General features: G+C 46.0%; 1 protein-coding gene across 3 annotated transcripts in view; it reads right to left on the reverse strand.

Annotated features, from left to right (window-relative positions):
• Nucleotides 1–1,031: 1,031 nt before the first annotated feature.
• The window catches only part of LOC100489773 (arf-GAP with SH3 domain, ANK repeat and PH domain-containing protein 2-like), a 58,983-nt gene continuing 37,861 nt past the window's right edge, over nucleotides 1,032–22,153 (reverse strand). Inside the window, exons 6-29 of one of the 3 annotated variants that reach the window (XM_004918506.4) lie at nucleotides 20,761–20,890; nucleotides 18,899–18,984; nucleotides 18,444–18,519; nucleotides 17,199–17,282; nucleotides 16,288–16,296; nucleotides 15,991–16,091; nucleotides 15,813–15,882; nucleotides 14,890–14,977; nucleotides 13,327–13,375; nucleotides 12,886–13,049; nucleotides 12,308–12,441; nucleotides 11,504–11,595; nucleotides 11,164–11,350; nucleotides 10,878–10,963; nucleotides 10,315–10,430; nucleotides 8,990–9,057; nucleotides 8,635–8,742; nucleotides 8,090–8,309; nucleotides 6,225–6,383; nucleotides 5,332–5,398; nucleotides 5,020–5,075; nucleotides 3,899–4,044; nucleotides 3,620–3,742; nucleotides 1,032–3,238 (exon numbers count right to left, since the gene is read on the reverse strand). In XM_004918506.4, the coding sequence (XP_004918563.1) occupies nucleotides 3,164–3,238; nucleotides 3,620–3,742; nucleotides 3,899–4,044; nucleotides 5,020–5,075; nucleotides 5,332–5,398; nucleotides 6,225–6,383; nucleotides 8,090–8,309; nucleotides 8,635–8,742; nucleotides 8,990–9,057; nucleotides 10,315–10,430; nucleotides 10,878–10,963; nucleotides 11,164–11,350; nucleotides 11,504–11,595; nucleotides 12,308–12,441; nucleotides 12,886–13,049; nucleotides 13,327–13,375; nucleotides 14,890–14,977; nucleotides 15,813–15,882; nucleotides 15,991–16,091; nucleotides 16,288–16,296; nucleotides 17,199–17,282; nucleotides 18,444–18,519; nucleotides 18,899–18,984; nucleotides 20,761–20,890 (2,494 nt within the window). In that variant the 3' untranslated portion in view covers nucleotides 1,032–3,163. The remainder of the gene's footprint in view (nucleotides 3,239–3,619; nucleotides 3,743–3,898; nucleotides 4,045–5,019; nucleotides 5,076–5,331; nucleotides 5,399–6,224; nucleotides 6,384–8,089; nucleotides 8,310–8,634; nucleotides 8,743–8,989; nucleotides 9,058–10,314; nucleotides 10,431–10,877; nucleotides 10,964–11,163; nucleotides 11,351–11,503; nucleotides 11,596–12,307; nucleotides 12,442–12,885; nucleotides 13,050–13,326; nucleotides 13,376–14,889; nucleotides 14,978–15,812; nucleotides 15,883–15,990; nucleotides 16,092–16,287; nucleotides 16,297–17,198; nucleotides 17,283–18,443; nucleotides 18,520–18,898; nucleotides 18,985–20,760; nucleotides 20,891–22,153) is intronic. The other 2 variants (XM_012952644.3, XM_004918507.4) reach the window with 2 other exon arrangements.

A 22,153-nucleotide genomic window follows, 5' to 3' on the forward strand; every position in this document is an offset into this window, starting at 1 on the left:
AGGGTGTATTGTGTGGGAAAGAGCTGGATTAGGGTTTCTTATTATTCTGTTTTAATATAGATTTTATAATACATTATAGGCGATAGATTAGGGGTTATGGGAGCAACGGAGATGGATATTTGGGGTAATGGATTTGTATTATATTGATATTATAGGGTGCAGGATTGGGGTTCCTAGGGCAAACTGGAGATGGAAAATATCGGAAGCTTAAGGTTTGGGGGAAAAACAAACTGTATTAGGGCAAAATGGAAGTGTGTCTGGGTCTGGGTTAGGTTAATATTTTGCTTATTATATTAACTGATTGAAGATCAGCACAGGGGCATAGAAGGATGAGGGTCGGGGGAAATGGAGACATAGGATTCTAGGTTAAGTAGAGGTAAGGGCTTGGATTAAGACTGCAGAAAACAGACACTGGGATAGAACAAGACTAGGACATTAAAGCAATAAAAGGATAGGTTTAAAAATAACTGTAAAAACTATAGGATAAGTGTAGGGTAAGGCTGTAATTTTAAGATTATAACTTGAAATCTATAGGTTACAAAACAGATGGGTTAATATATATATATGTGTGTGGATATATTATTGCTTCACATTTGGAACCTACACTAAATGACCATTCGGGGGGGTAGGAATACAAAGCCACTGCCCCAGTGTAAGAGGTACAAGTGGCTCCGGCCATACAATGCCATGGGTTGGAGCTCAGAAGTCAGATTGTCAATGTACGATTTCAGCTTCTCAGTGGCTTGTAAACATTCCTGTAGAAAGCTACAAATAAGTCATTATTCTGCAGTCAAATCAGCCGTTCAGGCGAGTGCATGTAAGGGTTAATTCCGTGTAACCACCTTTAATAAAACAGTATATAGTTTCAATATATTACAAAAAATGAATCACATGATTAATTGGCTCCCTATCTGAGTTAAATGCTCTCCGCATAGTCCAATCCTGGCTTCTGCTCAAACCCGTCGCTCCCCAGAGATTCTGTCACCGTCGCTGCGGAATGGCGCCCCCCCAACAAAGCAGGAGAAACCCGGTACAATCATGAGGTTTTTATTGATCTCTTGACAAGATAAACATGTTTGCATAAATAAAGAAATCTATCTGTATATATATAATATTTATAGTACCTGATCTATTATTGTATTACTGGAGGGATAAATAGATACACAGCGAGGAACACTGACAGTAGCGCGGGGGGAGGGATTAAGGCCCACTGAGGAAGGTCCCACCCAAGCCAATAGCGGCTCCTTGCCTTCATGTTGCTGCCGATTTCTGTGCCGCACTCAGCGCCGGAGCTGCAGATTTTAACTCATGAACTGAACTCCCATCCCAGGGAATACGGCGGGGGGGGGGGGGGGGGATAATGCACTGGTGGGACACAATTCTTCTGCACTCCCGCCCATTAAGCACTATGGCACCTTCTGCAAGCAATATACAACTTTCATCCCCCCCCCCCCCCCCCCCCCCCAAAAAAAAAAACCCCCGTTATTCACAGCATCAGATAGGTCACATGATCAGATTATACAGTTTGTGTGACTGTCAGAGGACAATGTTTTAATAAATGAAAAGGATATTGGCTAACTAATCAAACTAATCAGGGGCGGAGTTCTGCCTTTGATTGGCGGCTGGCACAGCCAACAGACCCTTGTAATAGAGCTTCACTGTAATAACAATACCCTGCTGTACCTCTGGGGGGCGCTGCAATAGGCGTGGGCTGAGACTCCCCTGAATATCAGGCAGCTAAGGGTCTGCAAAGCTGGAACGATCCTCTGATGAATGCAAAGTCTGCTGAATGGAAGAGCTCTATAAAATAAAGTGGATGTTATGGCATTGCCAGTGGATAAACACAAGAAGGAGATCACTAAAAACCCAAGGAAATCAAAGCAATTAAAAAAAAAGCTATTGCACTGTGGCAAAAAGCAGCAATGTAAATGTAATAAAATCCAGGAATAAAACATTTTTAAAAATCAGTGTGATTTGTGCTAATCATGTGCCGCGGGAGTTTAGGGCTGAGGCGCCAGTGTACATGTGCCGGTTCCTGCGCTAGCGGGGGGTGCTTACTTACATACAGGGGAACCCACATGAGAAGGTGCCAATGTGCTTTGGTGGCGTTTAGACTGCCCCTAACCAGAGTACAAATGGAATGTTCCACGTGCCATAGCCCTTGTGTGTGGCCTTTGCAGACCGGCTACGGCTATAAAGCCAAACTCCCACCTATCCGCTGGCACCGACTGTACAATGTTCCCTATTATAAAGTACCAACATATTCCATAGCGCTGTACAAGAGGATAATGCACGCCGTTACACTTGCCCATCAGACCCACAGAACAACATGCATTTATAAGTGTCCAACGTATTGGGATTAAAGGGAAACTGGCAGCGCTGCTTACTGCCTGCCCCCCCCAATAACTGCCTGCCCAACCAACCATTTGGCAAATCTGGGGCCCATTCAGACCAATCGCTGACTCTGCCCCACCCTGACTAGCACTTTCCTGTGGGTGCTGCAATGGCTGCAAGATCCTTATCTAACGGCAGAAGCGACTCACAGAACAAGTACAAACGGATATTGTGGGGTTCTGCTTCTTTTCCTACTGGAACCAGTGCTTAATATTGGTCCTGATCTGGGGCACAATCCACAGGTCCTTGTGCTTAGGGTCAGCCCCTGATTAAACCAACTGTAGCTACAAAGGTACCAAACGAATCCATTTGGGGAAGGGGATATATAGAAAAGCAGAGATGTGCTCTATTACCAACAAAGACCTTTGAAGATGCCAGAGGCTTTTGTGCATAATAAAATTTGCTCCCAGAATTCCTTTGGGGGTGTTTTTTTGCATTTTTGCTTCCTGGTTTCTGGCTGGAGCCAGTTGATTGGCTTTGAATACAGGAGAGAAAAATCCACGTCCTTTCCCGCCCCACTCGTACCAGCTGTAAATGGCATTTCTAGAGTTGAAGCCGGATGATAAAAGCGACTGTAGCGGTCCGTTAGCGGAGGGGAGCGGCGACTAGGTAGATAAAGGCAGACGGATATCCCCATGATCTCTTCTGCGGCGGCGACATATGCAGCCAGAGAGACGATCCCTTGCCTCCATGTTATATACAACTGTACCACAGACTGGGCCTGGCCTGCCCATCCTTGTACATTAGTGCAGTCCATGCTACTTGCTTGTTAATCAGTCAGTATGTGCACAAAGGATGCTGGGAAAACACCTCTCCTGTGTAGCTGCCCTTCAACGTAGCCATTCTGAAATGAAATCAGATGGAGAAGTGGGTTAGATGGCAGGGGCCCTCATCCCTGTGACTGGCTTGCTGATGGGGACTGAGTCACTCCAACATGGAGGACATTAGAGCTGACACTCACTACATACTCTGCGGCAGAGCTACAGGTGGAGACATAGGGAAATGGAACTGAAGACCAGACGCATGTTGTGTAGCTACAACGCCCAGCTGGCTGTCGGAGGGATGGGATGCTGAGAGATGTAGTCCTACAATATTTGGTGACCTCAGCTGCCCTTGCCTTGGTTACAGAGACAAATGAGCTCCCCCCTTGTTCTGGTTACAGTTATTGGAAGCAACACACCAGCTGGACCAGAATCGTTCCAGATACTGAAGCCCCTCCACTTACCCACCAGTTCTGATCCTCTTCATCAGTCACTACAATGATCTCTCCTGTGCTGAACGTCAGCTCGTCGTCGCGGTCTGCCTTGCAGTCGAACAGAGCCTTCACCCGCCGCAGCTTGGGCTTGCTCTTTCCACAAGCAAAGAACAAAATGGAGGAAGGGAAGGCAGGTGAGATGCAGAAGGTCATTGTGCCGGGGCAATAGTGTGTGTAGGGGGGTAAATACTCAGCTCGTAGCAGAAATGTTACTATTGGTGCTGCACAACTTTGGGTTCAGACTCTTACCAGACTCATTCGGCGAGGCATGGGCAGCGGCGGCTCTTGATTGGTTGGCGTGACGTTATACAGCTCTTGCACTGACAGTGGAGAGGTGCTGTTCCCGCGAGGAGACCTTAGGTTTCCGGACCTTGGATATCCTTCCATCCTGTGATCTGCTCAAAAGTACAGGTACTGTTTTATTATTACAGAGAAAAGGGAATCATTTAACCATTAAATAAACCCAATAGGGCTGTTCTGCCCCCAATAAGGGGTAATTATATCTTAGTTGGGATCAAGTACAGGTACTGTTTTATTATTACAGAGAAAAGGGAATCATTTAACCATTAAATAAACCCAATAGGGCTGTTCTGCCCCAATAAGGGGTAATTATATCTTAGTTGGGATCAAGTACAGGTACTGTTTTATTATTACAGAGAAAAGGGAATCATTTAACCATGAAATAAACCCAATAGGGCTGTTCTGCCCCCAATAAGGGGTAATTATATCTTAGTTGGGATCAAGTACAGGTACTGTTTTATTATTACAGAGAAAAGGGAATCATTTAACCATTAAATAAACCCAATAGGGCTGTTCTGCCCCAATAAGGGGTAATTATATCTTAGTTGGGATCAAGTACAGGTACTGTTTTATTATTACAGAGAAAAGGGAATCAGTTTTCAAATTCTAAATTATTTGATTAAAATGGAGTCTATGGAAGATGGGCTTTCTGTAATTCGGAGCTTTCTGGATAACGGGTTCCCATACCTGTACCACCATATGGCTATGTACAGCACCAAGAGGACTTTGACTACAATTTCATAAGTCTGTCCTATGATTCAATTGCATTGTGGTTGATCTGTCTAATCAGTGGGTTGACAGATGTGCAAAAATAAGACAAAACATAGCCTAACTATGCTTACTTTTTTATTCCAAAAAAGGGGAGAAGCTCTGACCCAAAATAACAGTGGGTCACGTAAGGTTGTGTGTTTCAGTCACTCCCTTCAGCTTCTGCCTAATGACCAGTACATCTATGTGTGACAAACAGGAGGTCATCCAATCGGATGTTAGTTTTTAAACAGCAGGCCTATAAATAACAATGGCTGCATCACCTCCTCCTATGAAACAAGGACTGGGTTTTCTACACGTACCTTTCGGTGGGACTTCCGGGACTTCATGGAGGCTGCTGAGCTTGGGGGAGCCAATACTGCAGAGAGAAGCAGAAGCTGTAATTATAAGAGCAGCGTCTGGATTGGTGGGGCCCCAGAATGCACCAGGACAGCAAACTGTGCATATATACAAGGCACCCCTAACTGCCCAATAGAGACACATAGAGGGTAGTGATGTACCCTCAAACTTACTGGTTGGTTCTTTTTCAGCAAACACTGGTTGCTATGGGTTACTAGACCAGGAGTAAACTAGTTTTATGTATAAGGAATGGGTGGCTGATGAGAAGCATTTACCTCGGCCTTCTAGACACAGCTTCCGACTGGAGAAACTTGGATGGCGACGTGCAGCAGGAACTGTAATCTGTAACACAGAAATAACGTGACTCCCGTGTCTGCAATGAGGCTGGATGGCCAACTGAATGGAGTATTAAGGTCTCTATGTTACAGGACCCCCATGGCTGTAGCCTTGAAAGCAGCACAAGAAGTTCTCACAAATACACAAACTAAAATATTGGTTGTCGTTTCCACACAGCTCCCTCCAAAGCTGCCCAACCCAAATCAGACTGATCCAATCAATTGGTTCTTTGATCAAACATTATTGGGGCCTATGGAGAGTCATTGGGAAAGGCCGATCCAGCCCAAGATGGCTGTTGTACAACAGGACCTGGCCAAGCTGGCAGCTATTTTGGGCCCATGTTTGGCAGCTTAAGTTCCTGCTCGACCGAGCTTAGTACAGGGATATACGGTGAGCCTATAGTACTTTATTGGTATCTCTATGTACAGGCTATGAACAAGCTCAGGGAGCATTAGACAAACACAAAGAGAAAATAAAAAGGTTATAATGTTGTATAATGTTATAATATGAAGCTCAGCATATTCTATTAGTATTTAAAGAAGAACTCCATCCAAAAACGTCTCGGAACTCCTGGCTGTGACTCCTGAGACAATGTTGCAGACTCCTTTGTACATTGTTTTTAAGAGTCAGAGCCAGACAGAAAGGGAAAAAGAAACGATGCAATTGCAGTTACATTCACACATAACTTTCATTATGCAAGAAATTAGTTTTTGGGTGGAGAGCCCCATTAAGCAGTTGGTCTCAGCCAATTGGTGGCGGTTAGAGAACATGACAAGTATGTGAGTATCACAGCGGCTATCTAGTCTGCTTGTTGGCTTGCCATATACCTTACCGAAGTGTAGACTGGCCTGACTGGAAGGACTGTGTGGAATTATGGGTACAGGCTCTGACAGGGCTCTCTTGTGCTTTGTCGTCAGAGGAGGAGTAGGTGGCGTTTTCTTGACAGGAGCAGAGGGGCTGGCTGGTGGTGGAGGCGGCGGCACATTGGGTACTGTAAAATGAGATAACAGCTGCTTTAGGGGGGAGGACAGAGCCACACAGGTGACAAAGCTAACCAACATGGCCTTATAGGAGCCAGCTTGCCCCCAAGCTTGAGGAGCCTCACTGAAGCAAAACTTGGCTCTGTTCAGGGGTTGGGGGTGCCAGTGGAAAGGGGGTGCAGCCCCAGTACGGCATTGCTCATAGTCTGACTGGCCCAATGGAATAGGCTGCAGCAGAGCCTGGAGGAGCTGATGGGACCAGTGGGCAGCAATGAGATTGGCTTTTCCCTTCCCAGTACCAAGTGAATGTTGGTAGGAAACCACTGCCTGGGGCACTGAAGTATGAGGGTCTCTGGTGCCACTCATGTGGCTACAGCCATAGGGGTCCCAGCCCCAAACCCACAATTCCCCTTAGTTTACAGTTGCTCTAAAATTGAGTTTGTTATTCATTATCTTATAAATATCTCACAAATACACAAACTAAAATCCTGGTTATGCTGTTTGTCGTTTCCACACAGCTCCCTCCAAAGCTGCCCAAACCCAAATATATATTAATATATATATACTAATACACGATACAGACACAAGGGCAGTGTGCTAAAAATAGCAAAATATTCCCCAATATTCCTTTTATTGGCACGACAGGAAACAGCCTTACATAAGGTCACCCTAAACACCCCCTACCTTCATCAATTATATATTAGATCAACTGATCCTCTTGCTGGAAGACAACATACAGAAATGTGACTTACATAGAAATGCACCCCCACGTACACACCGTCTCCAATGGATGAGAAAAAAACAGTAGATGAAAAAAAGGCGCGCCTATCAAGTTCAACATTTGTGTCTAAGTGAAGCCCCCAATTGCTGGCTGATCCACAAAAGACAAAAATGCACAGTTGAAGCCGCTCAAAGTGAGTTTGATAGCAAACTGGTATTTTTGCACTATGTAATAGTTATCAAAAGGGGGGAACCTGGTATTTGCTGTTTGATTCCCACCACCCTCTGGAACATAAACTGAGGCTCATCATCATCAGGCTGAAACTGTGGCAAGGAATACAAACATCTGAAAGCAGCTCTGAGATCCTGTGTGTACCCAGACTGGGCCTTTATCCAACAAACTAGTGCTGCTTTGACATCCTTAACCCAGCGGTTTCCCAACAATTCACACTTCCAGTCAAGTACATTAATAGAATAAGAGCTGCCTCAATCTTGGTACCATTGCGGCTGGGTCACACACCTGTGAGTTTCAGCCAACACCTAACTTGGATGTGTGCGACAGTTCTACCCTCACGGGTTTAAATGCTGGCGAAATCCCTACTGCTCATGTGAACTGAAGAAGCCACTCAGATGAGTGGTGAAATGTTTTCAAGTCTATTTGCTTAAGTCTTAAGGGCCGTGACACACAGGGAAATTAGTTGCGCTGCGATAAATCTCTGTTGTCGTGGGCGACTAATACCCCTGCAGTGCCATCCCACCAGCTAGAATGTAAACCGCCGGTGGGATGGCATACGCAGCACCGCGATTTACCAAAGTTGCCTTGAGAGGAAACTTTGGCGACAAATCATGACCCCGCGTATGCCATCCCACCGGCAATTTACATTCTAGCCAGTGGGATGGCATTGCAGGGAGACTAGTCGCCTGAGACAATGGAGATTTGTCACGGTGCGACTAATCTCCATGTGTGTCATGGCCCTAATTCTACTAGATAATGTACCTCTGATTGGGTTCCGAGGTGGCAGGGGAGGGGTGAACGTGGAAGTGGGAGTGACTGCATTCTCTGGGCTGCAATATCCCAGGCTGGACTCGTATCGCTGGTCCTGAGACGCTCGCCTTAGAAACATGCTGCTGGAGGCCATCTTGTCCACAAAGAGCGCATTGGGAGACTGGAAGCAGCTGTAGGGGCGCAGGGACCTCTCCTTCTTCACTGGGCCCAGCTGGAACATAAAGCAAAATCATTGACGGAGGGCACTCTCACAGAACATTCAGCTTCAGGGCTGACACTTTGGGGGTAACCCATTCAATCTCGGGGAGTTCTGCAGCCAACACATGTCCCACACGCATGCTTATTTAATTTTGGGCACACTTAAAACTACTGGCACTAGTACTTATTTGGTGAGACTACATGAAATCTCTACCATGTTCCTGCTGGAGTTGGCACTTTTAGCCCAGAATATTGCTATCCGGGCACATCCAGCAGTATTCAGCAGTGCATTGTGAGCTTTAGGCCTGTGCAGGTTTTCCCATGGAGAGCAGACCAACCTTTTCATCCAGATCATCGTCGCTCTCATACATGTCGTCCTCCCGCAACCGCCACTCGTATTCTACATGGACGCGCATGTTAAACTGATTGTTCTGGGCCTGGAGCAGCTAAAGAGACGGACAGAGATGAGAGAAGGGGCTGATGGGGAGGAAGAAGGAAGAGCAGAAGAAACCAAGAGAGATGGGAAAGGAGGGAAAGTTGGATGAGTGTGGGGGGGTTTGTGCCGTAGCACTGCCTCCATATAGATTGTGCCTGAGGGGCAGGAACCATACAGGCAGATTCCCTAAAGAGCCAGTACTACTGAGCTGAATTTTTCATTATTAAGGAGACCTTTCCCACATTCTGCTTCCTTACCAGCTCTTCGCACAGAGTGTGTTTGAGCCTGTTGGCGATATCCAGCGCTGTCTCACCGGCTTCATTTTCTGTGATCCAAAATAAAATGCTTTGAGACAAAGTTACAGCTCCAAAATCATTTCTAGTTACAGCTTCTGTGGCGACTGCACTCTCCATGGTTTCAACACATAAAATCAAAATACCAGAAAATGGTGGCATTTGATTGGGAGTTATTTGTGCCAGTCTGTTTACGCAAGGAAAGTTGGATACCATTGGTTGTCAGACTTAAGTGGTTTAAGAACCCTAAGATCTAAGCTTATGTCTAGGCTTATGTCTAGGCCCCACTCAGTATTTTGGATAGAGGAAAACATTGGTTTATCAGCCATTGAATAGATAGGGCAGCATCAAATTTAATCCCACATGTCAGTCTATTGACCTTCTGTATCTAGAATAGCAGGCAGGTAATCTCCCCACATCTCACCCAAATATATGTCTATGAAGGTTCTCATTCATCCAGGTCATGATATACAGTATCTTGAAAACGTTTCACCACTCCTCCGAGTGGCTTCTTCAGTTCAAATGACTGGTAGGGAATTCCCCGGTATTTAAACTCTTGATGGTAGTACAGTCACAGGCATCCAATCACAATGGTTCCATTGAACGTGCATATTTTGGACCGAGGGGACAGATGGTTTGAAAGAGGCGTGAAAGAGGCCATTTATGCTAGCCTGGAAAAACCATCCCTGAACAGAGGAGGGGGCCTGCGACACCGCTTGTCATCAACATACAGTGCCGCTTTGACATCCTTACCCCAGCGGTTTCACAACAGTTCACACTTCCAGTCACATACTTTGAAGAATTAACACCTGCATCAATGAGAATCTTGGTACCATTGTGACTGGATCATACCTTCTTACACCTGTCAGTTTCAGCCAACACCTAACAGAATAAGTTCAATGGAACCATTGTGATTGGATGTCTGTGACTGTACTACCATCAAGGGTTTTAATACCGGGGAATTCCCTACCAGTCATTTGAACTAAGCCTCGGATGAGTGGTGAAAAGTTTTCAAGAAAAACTCAGAAAAGTCCAGTTGTTTTAGACTTAATTCTACTAGATACTTTACACCCAAATATATCTACAGGCTAAGCTCCCCATATCACTACTCCAAGCCACCCCAGGGGGGCAGTCTCACACTTTAGGTACCACTGGCTTAACTTATGTTGCATCCAGCTCTGGTTAGAGGAGTCAAAGGTTAGAGACTGTCGACAAGCCCCTCTGCTAACTGGAGCCCATATTTCCACCCCACTCATTGCTATCAGTATTTTTCAAGGACAGGAACTCACTTATTTTCAGGTTGACTTTGGCTCGCAGGAAGAGTTTCATGCTCTCTGTCTTGTTGTACAGACAGCAGTAATGAAGCGCCGTGTTCCCTCTTACAGTCTGTTTCACCAGATTCCCACTATAAAACATCCGGGCCAAGAAATATCATTGCCAAGCCAGCACAAGACTATTGCTCTTATCACGGTTTCCCATATTTTTGCCCTATTGTGTTACTAAGAAAGCTTATTTCCTGGTAGAGGCTATCTACTCTCTTCCAGTGAAGGGATTTCAGCTTTCTCGGGAGAATAAATCAGAACATTTATCTATAATACACACAAATCCATTTGTAAAGCATTTTGGATCTAGAAATTGGAGAAACAGGTCCCTAAAGGAGGAATTTATAAAGAGAAGCCTGGTGCTGCCACCTGCAGGCAACACAGAGGAAGTACCGGATTTGTTGATGGAACCTTGTGTTGTTCCGTGGGAGTCCTGTCAGCTGATTTGTGACACAGGTGAGCACGTGCAATAAGGGTCACATGATACAAAATGAAACAATGCGGCCATTTAAACAGACATAAGGCCCTACCTGTTATGCACCAGAAAGTCCACTATATGCAGTGAGGTTCGGTCCGATAGCAGCACCGCCAAGTGCAGCACCGTCTCGCCGGGCTCCTGAGCAAAGCAGAGAGAAAGAGGATGAGTCCCATCCAATACAGCAATATGTGATAGGCCTACCTGTACCTGCCCAGCTGGTCACTCCCCCGGCCCAACTAACCAGGGTCTGTCACCGACACAACTGTAAGCAAAGTGACCTTGTGAGTGACACTGGGCATGGCAGACAAACAGAGTGCCCAAAGCCAGGGGGCACCTACCTGTGCTGGATGGGGCAGTGGCTCAGTCAGATCCATTTTCTCAGCATAGGCCTGAATTAAGCTATAGATGTCCTTAAACCTAACGGCCTCCTGCAGGTCATAGAGGCGCGTGAGAGCGTTAGTGCAGCCCCTCTTGGTGTAAGCCCACTGCACATATTTAGCATGAATAAAGTCTTTCCTCGTAGGCCTGCAAAATGACAAGAACCACTCTCATTGGACGAATGTTCATCCTACTGTTTCTATCAGTTGCAGGTCTGCATTAGTGCAGAGAATATGAACAACCAGATAAATATCCCTTTCTTTAGCAATAGCACTGTTTACTTTGGGAAGATTTACTCACATAGCACTATCCATCGTGGGCTTGATGGCCGGGGACAGCAGACTGGCTTCTACTATGTCATTAAATCCTGAATTTCCAACATTCCTCGCTAGCTGGAAATGAAATATTGAAGAACATGTTAGAGAAAGTGGCAGTTTCAGTGGGACAATCCCACATAAGCAATTTAAACTCACAGAGCAAAGCCCATAAACATGGCACTGCCATTAGTACACTTTGGGCCTAGGGGGGACTGAGCCCATAAACATGGCACTGCCATTAGTACACTTTGGGCCTAGGGGGGACTGAGCCCATAAACACGGCACTGCCATTAGTACACTTTGGGCCTAGGGGGGACTGAGCCCATAAACATGGCACTGCCATTAGTACACTTTGGGCCTAGGGGGGGACCGAGCCCATAAACATGGCACTGCCATTAGTACACTTTGGGCCTAGGGGGGACTGAGCCCATAAACATGGCACTGCCATTAGTACACTTTGGGCCTAGGGGGGACTGAGCCCATAAACATGGCACTGCCATTAGTACACTTTGGGCCTAGGGGGGACTGAGCCCATAAACATGGCACTGCCATTAGTACACTTTGGGCCTAGGGGGGACCGAGCCCATAAACATGGCACTGCCATTAGTACACTTTGGGCCTAGGGGGGACCGAGCCCATAAACATGGCACTGCCATTAGTACACTTTGGGCCTAGGGGGGACCGAGCCCATAAACATGGCACTGCCATTAGTACACTTTGGGCCTAGGGGGGACCGAGCCCATAAACAAGTCACTGCCATTAGTACACTTTGGGCTAAAAAACTTACTAAGAGCTCTGAGGTTCCAAGTTTGTCGAGAGAAAGAGACTGGATACGGGAGTGATGCACCCCCAGCTCTCGGTGAACCCCAGAACATTCGATGCAGGTCAGGATTCCCAGATTAATGGATAACCACATGGGATCTGAAAACAAGTGGAAACATAATGGTGAAGGTAAGGCACTGGCACTGGCAAACTGCTCAATGACACATTAAACAAACCGACAGATCCCCAGCTGCCCACTATTACCCCCACTAATGGCACAAGGGCTGCCTGCCACAAAGTGCTCAGTAGTAAGGTGAGGGGGGAATCACAAGTCGACCTGCTGTACTGTCCCCTCCAGAGCATTGGGGGGCAATTATATAAAATCCAGCAGCAAGGGCTGCACCAATTGTGTTTACTTTCCATCCAATCCATTTGCATTCAGTGCAGCCCTGCCACTTGCATTTATTATTACATCCCTGGTAACCTTACCAGCAGCACAGATGTGACTAACAGAAAGATATCCTTATTTGAACATGGAAAAGTAGGACAGGGGCAGTTAATCAGATCCCCTAGATCTCCATAGCAAATACAGTTGTTGCTCACCTGGAGACCCACAGTCACAACACACACAATTCCCAGGCATCCGCCGAATGTCTTCTATGATGGCCTTGGTGAGATCTTCTATACTGTTCTCCTCACTGGGACGTTTCTCGTGGAAAGCCATGTTCAGCGCTTCCTGCTTGCTGTTTGTCAGCACAGAGATCCAGCTGCAATGCACAAAGCGGGGCAAAAGGATAGAGGTTTCACCGGGGTAAGAACAGAGGCCATATAAACCCTAAGCTTCGGGGCCATCCCCCAATTCCCTGTCTACCCACCCGCATTGCTCTAGCACCACATTAGACATGGGGCAAACTTGCCCAGTGTTGATAAATGACCCCCATTGTGTGCTGCCATTTCTGTGCAGGTCCCACTGAGAGATCAGAATAGTTGGGTCGTATTTAAGGCTACACACACACACCAGGCTTCCTACTGACTTCTACTTACGCTGTACATTCTTGTTCATCATCTGCCAAGAAATGGTACGTGCGGTTATCTGAAATAGAAAGAAAAGGGAGGATTCCTTAAAGGGGCGGTTCACCTTCATGTTGACTTTCACTTTACAGAATGGCCTATTCAACTTTTCAACTGGTCTTCATTTTTTTTTAATTTTTTTTATAGTTTTTGAATTATTTGTCTTCCTCTTCTGACTCCTTCCAGCTTTCAAATGGGGGTCACTGACCCCGGCAGCCACAAAGCTATTGCTCAGAGAGGCTGCAAATGGATAATGGATGTTTAAATAAGGAAAATAACCATTATACAGACATTGCTATAATTGTCCAGATATCTATTGGGCAGGTCAGGTAAGAACTGTATTGGGCAGTTGATGAGGCCCTCTCCCCTATTCCAATTGTGTCTATAACTGGGCCAGGAAACTGGCAGCACGTAAATAGGGGTGAATACGTCCCCCCCATGATGGGAGAGATATATTTTAGCTATTCCTACACTGTCTTGTTTACATGGTTGAACTGCTGACAATTTTTTAGCAACCCAAAGATCCCATCCCCTAAGTTATTCACTAGTACAATAACCCAAATATCTTTCAGTTACAGCAAAACGTCAATGGGGGTTCAACTTGCACAAACCAACGGTGCATCTGCGTGTGTTCTACAAAGCATTGAAGATGCTCGTTGATCTCCTCTGCCTTGGATCTGTCCTGATGGAAATGGACCTGGCACACAGCGCAGAAACTATTGCTACAGACCCATTTTTTCTGTATTCATGGTGAGCACTCTCATGGGGGGGCGATTGGCAATTTGCCACATGAGGGACAGCCATCAATTAAAGTTGCTACAATTAGTAGGCTTCTTTCATGGCAAGTCACAAACATTCCATATCAACTGCAGCTCCTATGTCACCTCTACCTGCCAGTGCTCAGCCATGGCTACAGGACTCCCAAAGTGACTGTCCCTTTAACACTTAAGGTGGCCATACACAGGCCGATTTCAGCTGCTGTCCTTTAGATTGATTCAGCAGCTTATCTGCTCGTGTATGGCCACCACCAACAGGCCTCCCTGACCAACATTTGGGCTGAAATCGGCCAGATTTCAATCAGACAGGTTTGATTTTTCCATCAGATTGGGGGCCGCATTGGCTTGTTAATGCGGCCCCTGATCTGACGATTCCTAAGCCTTCTGTTTTAATTTGATCATTTGGCCTTAGGGCCAAATGATCAAATTAAAACAGCAGGCTTAGGCATTGTCAGTGGGCAAATCGGGAGAAGATCCACTCGCTTGGTGGGCAAATCGGGAGAAGATCCACTCGCTTGGTGGGCAAATCGGGAGAAGATCCACTCGCTTGGTGGGCAAATCGGGAGAAGATCCACTCGCTTGGTGGGCAAATCGGGAGAAGATCCACTCGCTTGGTGGGCAAATCGGGAGAAGATCCACTCGCTTGGTGGGCAAATCGGGAGAAGATCCACTCGCTTGGTGGGCAAATCGGGAGAAGACCTCACCAAAGGAACAAATCTTACGGCCAGCTATACAATAGGTTTGGGAATTAGCAACCTACGTGTGATGAGGTCAAAACATTTCTTATCCTCCATGTTTGGCTTCACTTGACACGTAAGAAGGTTCAGTTTGGCCGGAGGGCGATTGGCCTGTGGAAAACATACAAACAGATGCATTACGGAACGTCATCCAGTTCTATATAGGAAAGCTAGAGGCATTATTAAAGCCGACATAGGGGAAAACCCATTGCATTCTCCATAACTTACAATAAGAATAAAAACAAATGAAAACTTAGATTGTAAGCTCTACGGGGCAGGGACCTCCTTCCTACTGTGTCTCATACCACATGGCACTTACTCCCTGTGTATTTATACTTATTTATTGTGTTTATTATAACACTTGTCCTCCCTGTGTGTAATTGTGTATATTGTAAGACTGTACAGCGCTGCGTACCCTTGTGGCGTTTTATAAATAAAGTTATACATACATACAAAACAATACCTTTACATCTCCTTTTTTATTTATTTTGCTAAAATTAAATCTACCAGCACCACTCAGCATTTGTACTTACGCAGCCTGGTACCTACCCGTCTATTAGTGCCGATGGCACCTGTAAGTGTCGCAGCCAGTAATCATCATGTGTACGTGCTGAACTATCCTATCTGGGTATTAGGGGTTTGACTAACCCATGCAAAATAATAACTTGCTCTAGTCTCACACTGAATATGCCTTCTAGTTGCTTAGTTCATTCACCATAGCAACCATACAATACGTGGGCTGACAATCTTATTACACTGGAATCCTGGGAAAAAGCAAGTATATTCGTATGTGTTTTGGCACTTGATGCCTACATCATAGGATCCCAGAAATTATCAGCCAGTTAACAATATTCTGGTGCCAGTCTAGACACGGCAGAACTACCAGGATATTAAGTGCCAGTTCAGCCATTGGCACCAAGAGGAGCAGGGTATGAGGTCCCATTACCGTTCCATGAGCAATAGTCAGGTAACAATTCTTCACAGAGCATTTCCTCTTCTGCCAGACCCTTCGGAGCCTGTAAAGGAACAAAGGCACAAGTATTATATTGCCCAGATGGGCGTTTGTCACTGAGGATTCTGGGAAGGGAACCACAGCTGAAATAGGACCAGTTGTAGGGACATACCCGTCACTCTTCTTGTACAGGCTGCCATGTTTCTCTGTCCCGTACTGCATGTTTCCCTGTAACTGATGCATATGGTAGAGGGGCGGTTTGCTGATTGAATCCTGCAGGAATCAATGCTAGAGATCAGAATGTGCCCCAGAGAATAAACTGTTGCTTACTAAGGATTAACTGGGAGCCATGCATGTACATTAAATAAACAATGGATTTGTATTTTGCTTTGATCTGTACAAAATGAGAAGCTCTGGCAACAGGCGAAATGCAAGGTATAAAGTAAAATAGAATAAATCAGTGACTTACTCTTCTGAGCTTTGGGAAGCGAGGGGGCAAAAATGGGCAAAAAAAGAGATATTAGAGGAGTTGGCAGCCAGTAATCCCAGTCCGGGCATCAACACACACACAGTACCTACACTAGGGCAGCTGCCTCAAACCTCACCATGATGCTCACCAACCCCTTGGATGTTGCTCCCAGAGGCCCCAAAGTAGGTGCCATATATAAATCTCTGGCTTGGAGACAAGTTTTGGAAGCAGAGAGACACAGTTTAACCCCAAGCAGAGCCTCATGCAGGCCAGCAGTCCCCATGGGGCTACCCAATAGCCAATCACAGCCCTGATTTGGCACCCCCAAAAAAAATATTTTAATGCGTGTGTGGCTCACAAGTAAATGTTGGGGATTCCTGCCTTAAAGATGTAGTTCAAATGAACTTTCAGTATGTTATAGAATGGCCAGTTAATAGTAACTTTTCAGTTGATCTTCATTTTTTATTTGTTATAGTTTCTGAATGATTTGCCTTTTTCTTCCAACGCATTCCAGCTTTCAAATGGGGGTCACTGACCCCAGAAGCCAACAAATCTATTGCTCTGGGAGGCTACAATTTTGTTGTTATTATATTTTATGACTTTTCTTTCTATTCAGGGCCTCTCCTATTTATATCCCAATGCCTTACTCACACCACTGCTTGGTTGCTATGGTAATTTGTACTTGAGAGCCGCTGAACAAAAAGCAAAATAATTCAAAAACAACACAATAAAAAATGAAGACCAACTGCAAATTGTCCTGCCCCTCTACTGTCTACAATCCAAGGGCTGAATATTTCACTCCAGAAAGTGAAACCAGCCAATGAGATATTAAGCTTACAGGGAGCCGACAAATGTCAGGAGCAATGTGAGCAAGCAGAGAGGAAAGCCACGGGATAATGTGAGATCTTTACCTCTTTGGGTTCCCCGAGGGTGGGTTTGAGCAGGTCCCGCAGAGAACATAACTTCTTCTTCTCCTCCTCCTGTCGGCTCTTGATCTGCAGGGAATGAGAGGAGAGAGGGGCCTGGGTGAGCGTCTGTTGTCTTTTAATCTTCCCTCTCTCAAGCCACTCATTCCTCTCTGTAGCTAAACACCAGTTTCCCACCGAGCCTCCCTGTGTAAGGGCAGCCCCTGAGCTCTCTGTACGGCAATACCAGGCTCATCATTGCTCCGGAGGAACATTTCGGCCCTGACGGCACAAGCTTCTAACCAACAGAAAAGTATAATTACAGGGTCTGTCAGGGATAAACTAGGCTGCCTCACTCCTAGGCTAAAGGTACAAAGGTATTTTGTTTTCCTCTTATGTTGGAAATAATCTTCTCTAAAATGACTAATTACATTCTATTAGGCCCGGGAATAAGTGTTAGATGTTCCTGCAGGCTGACGATCTCAACTCCCAAAGCAAGAAGGCTGCTGACTGGACCTGTGAGACCTTGTGCCTTTATATGGTCACAGAACCCCTCAGTGACTAATATCCTTATCATTTACAGTAGGGGGTACATTATCCCTTATAATACATGAGTGATGCTCAGAGTTCCCTGTATAACTCAGCCTGCAGCCTTGTGCCTTTATATGGGCACAGAACCCCTCAGTGACTGCTAATATCCTTATCATTTACAGTAGGGGGTACATTATCCCTTATAATACATGAGTGATACTCAGAGTTCCCTGTATAACTCAGCCTGCAGTCTTGTGCCTTTATATGGGCACAGAACCCCTCAGTGACTGCTAATATCCTTATCATTTACAGTAGGGGGTACATTATCCCTTATAATACATGAGTGATACTCAGAGTTCCCTGTATAACTCAGCCTGCAGCCTTGTGCCTTTATATGGGCACAGAACCCCTCAGTGACTGCTAATATCCTTATCATTTACAGTAGGGGGTACATTATCCCTTATAATACATGAGTGATACTCAGAGTTCCCTGTATAACTCAGCCTGCAGCCTTGTGCCTTTATATGGGCACAGAACCCCTCAGTGACTGCTAATATCCTTATCATTTACAGTAGGGGGTACATAGTAGATATATGTGGATAAATTCTTGCTTCACATTTGGAACATACAGGGGGTAGGAATACAAAGCCACTGCCCCAGTGTGAGAGGTACAAGTGGCTCCGGCCATACAATGCCGTGGGTTGGGAGGACGGTACTTACAGTCTGGAGCTCAGAAGTCAGATTGTCAATGTACGATTTCAGCTTCTCAGTGGCTTGTAAACATTCCTGTAGAAAGCTACAAATAAGTCATTATTCTGCAGCCGTTCAGACGAGTGCATGCTAAGGGTTAATTCCATAAATCTTTTATTAAAAAAAAACACTATATAATAAATCATCAGACAGAGTAGCCCCTTATTTTATCTAGAAAGAAAAGTAACAACATGCTGAACTGAGTAGGAAACTCCTATAAGTTCGGGCCCTGTTTGTCCTACGACCCACCATTTGCTTAATGTACAACAGTGCAGAGTACACAAATCACTATAACCCTTTTTGAAAATTGAAATACATCATTTTGTGAAACTCTAGAGATAACCCTGCAATCCACTGTTTCCAGACACAAGTGCAAAGGGGCAGTTTAAATTGCTCTTATAGTACCGAGTCAGAAATCTACTTACTTGCACTGGGAGTTATAGTGCTTGATTAGATTCTGTAGGAGGTCAACGCCTTTCTTGCTTTTAATCTCGTTCACTTTGATCAAATACTGAAATACAGAATGTGTAAGGTAAGTATTGTGCTACAGGATGGGATCCATTATCCACAAACCCAATATCTAGAAAGCGCCAAATTATGGGAAGGCCATCTCATAGATGTCATTTTTATCAAATAATTTAAATATAAGAAAAGGATTCCCTTTTCTCTGTAATAATAAAACAGTACCTGTACTTGATCCCAACTAAGATATAATTACCCCTTATTGGGGCAGAACAGCCCTATTGGGTTTATTTAATGGTTAAATGATTCCCTTTTCTCTGTAATAATAAAACAGTACCTGTACTTGATCCCAACTAAGATATAATTACCCCTTATTGGGGCAGAACAGCCCTATTGGGTTTATTTAATGGTTAAATGATTCCCTTTTCTCTGTAATAATAAAACAGTACCTGTACTTGATCCCAACTAAGATACAATTACCCCTTATTGGGGGCAGAACAGCCCTATTGGGTTTATTTAATGGTTAAATGATTCCCTTTTCTCTGTAATAATAAAACAGTACCTGTACTTGATCCCAACTAAGATATAATTACCCCTTATTGGGTTTAATTTAATGTTTTAAATTATTTTTTAGTTGGTTTAGAGCAGCGTTTTTCAACCACTGTTCTGTGAGATGTTGCCTGGTGTGCCGTAGGCAGGGCACCAATGTACTAGGGGGGCTGGCTCTTGGCACCAATGTACTAGGGGGGCTGGCTCTTGGCACCAATGTACTAGGGGGGCACTGCTGCTGGGCACCAATGTACTAGGGGGGCTGGCTCTTGGCACCAATGTACTAGGGGGGCACTGCTGCTGGGCACCAATGTACTGGGGGGCACTGCTGCTGGGCACCAATGTACTAGGGGGGCACTGCTGCTGGGCACCAGTGTACTAGGGGGGCACTGCTCTTGGCACCAATGTACTAGGGGGGCACTGCTGCTGGGCACCAATGTACTAGGGGGGCTGGCTCTTGGCACCAATGTACTAGGGGGGCACTGCTGCTGGGCACCAATGTACTGGGGGGCACTGCTGCTGGGCACCAATGTACTAGGGGGGCACTGCTGCTGGGCACCAGTGTACTAGGGGGGCACTGCTCTTGGCACCAATGTACTAGGGGGGCACTGCTGCTGGGCACCAATGTACTAGGGGGCACTGCTCTTGGCACCAATGTACTAGGGGGGCACTGCTGCTGGGCACCAATGTACTAGGGGGCACTGCTCTTGGCACCAATGTACTAGGGGGGCACTGCTGCTGGGCACAGAGTTAAATTTTTTAACATTTTCTAATGGTGGTGTGCCTCGTGATTTTTTTTCATGAAACAAGTGTGCCTTTGCCCAAAAAAGGTTGAAAAACACTGGTTTAGAGTATGGAGATCCAAATTACAGAAAGATCCCTTATATGGAAAACCCCAGGTCCCATGTGTGATGTTGATGCTGAAAAGGCACATTGCATGTTTTTTTGCTGTAAACTGCTTAAGCCCCACATTGAGAGGTAAGTTCCATTCATGTGGGTGACAGGTGCCTAATAATAAATGCTAGGTGCACCACTGCCCTAACTTTGTATTCTATACGACTTCCTAATCAGAAAAAATGAAATTAGCAAACAGTGTGCGCTTGCGCTACTCACTCTGAATGAGAATTGCCTACAGACGCGCAGTGCAGCCAAGCGAGATGCTCTCTCTCGTTATCGCTCAGCGCTGCCTCTCAAATCCCCCGACTGCACCGAGTACCTGCAGGTGATTCTCCTTCAAAGCAAACAGGCTGCTCATTGGAGCAAAAAAGTCTCTTACTTCACACATTTGTAACTGGAACATTCTTCTCTCCTTCTCCATCTCTTCGGCAATCTCGCCCCCGGCCACCTCATTGCGCACCATGCCATACTGCTTGGCCAGCTCCCTCTTCTCTTTCTCGATTTTAGTGCTGGGAGAAACAGAAACATTCTCAGGCTACTGACCAGCGAAGGCAACACGAGCGGCTTTAGCTGCGGCAGGGAATAGGCTTCACCTACTGCTGGCAACTCTCAGGAACCATAAGAGCCTGACGTGTGTTGGGGGTTGTATTATATATGGGGGTAATGATTTATTCCAGCACGAATGCATGAATCCTTCCTTACTGCATGCAATACAAGTTGGGGGAACAAGGATTTGGAAAGATAAATTCTGTCCCAAAGTCTTGAGGTCCCCATACACATGGCTAGGTTGCCAAGCGAGCGGATTTTCACCCGATGTCCCCACCTACGGGTGGGCGATATCGGGGAAAATGTAGGCTAATCCGATAGTTTGGCCCTGGGGCCAAACGATCAAATTATAATGGCGGCAATGGGGCAATCGGTTTGTGGACTGCATCAATGAGCCAATGCGGTCCCCGATCCGACTAAAGGTCCCCATACACGGGCCGATTCTAGCTGCCGATATGGGTCCCTTGGACCAATTCGGCAGCTTATCGGCCCGTGTAGGGGCAGAACCGAGGGGCCTGGCCGACCGATATCTGGCCTGAAATTGGCCAGATATCGATCGGCCAGGTTAGAAAATCCAGTCGGATTGGGGACCGCATCGGCTCGTTGATGCGGTCCCTGAACAGACTGCCCCATTGCCACGTGCAGAATTCGCCTACATGCCTCCCCGATATCGCCACCCGTAGGTGGGGATATCGGGTGAAGATCCGCTCGCTTGGCGACATCCCTAGTTCCTGCCCCTACACAAGCCGATAAGCTGCCTCGTTCCTGCCCCTACAATCAGCCCGTGTATGGCCCCCTTTACTGTCCCCATCTCGACCCACTATACTTACTGTCCCGCATTGCTTTGGCTGCTGGTCAGTTGCTTCTGACTACGGGAGGATTTCTTTTAGGGATGCACCGAATCCAGGATTCGGTTCAGTATTTTGGCAGGATTCGGCCTTTTTAAGCAGGGTTCGGATTTGGCCGAATCCACAGCCCTGGGCGAACCGAATCCTAGCATATGCAATAATAATAATTTGGCTGAACCTGAAAACCTGGGTTGGGTGCATCCCTAATTTCTTTACAACTAGGAAGCAGACCCCATGATCCGCTATAATTATGCCAGAGAGCCATAAACACAGCAGAAGATGCTAATTCAGTATATTGCCCCAAAGAGCTTACGCTCTATTGCGCTGCATGCAGATCAGCGTTGCTATAGTTTCCCAGTCAGAATACCTGCAGCGGCG

Source organism: Xenopus tropicalis, chromosome 10, assembly GCF_000004195.4.
Source record: "Xenopus tropicalis strain Nigerian chromosome 10, UCB_Xtro_10.0, whole genome shotgun sequence".
NCBI lineage: Eukaryota > Metazoa > Chordata > Amphibia > Anura > Pipidae > Xenopus > Xenopus tropicalis.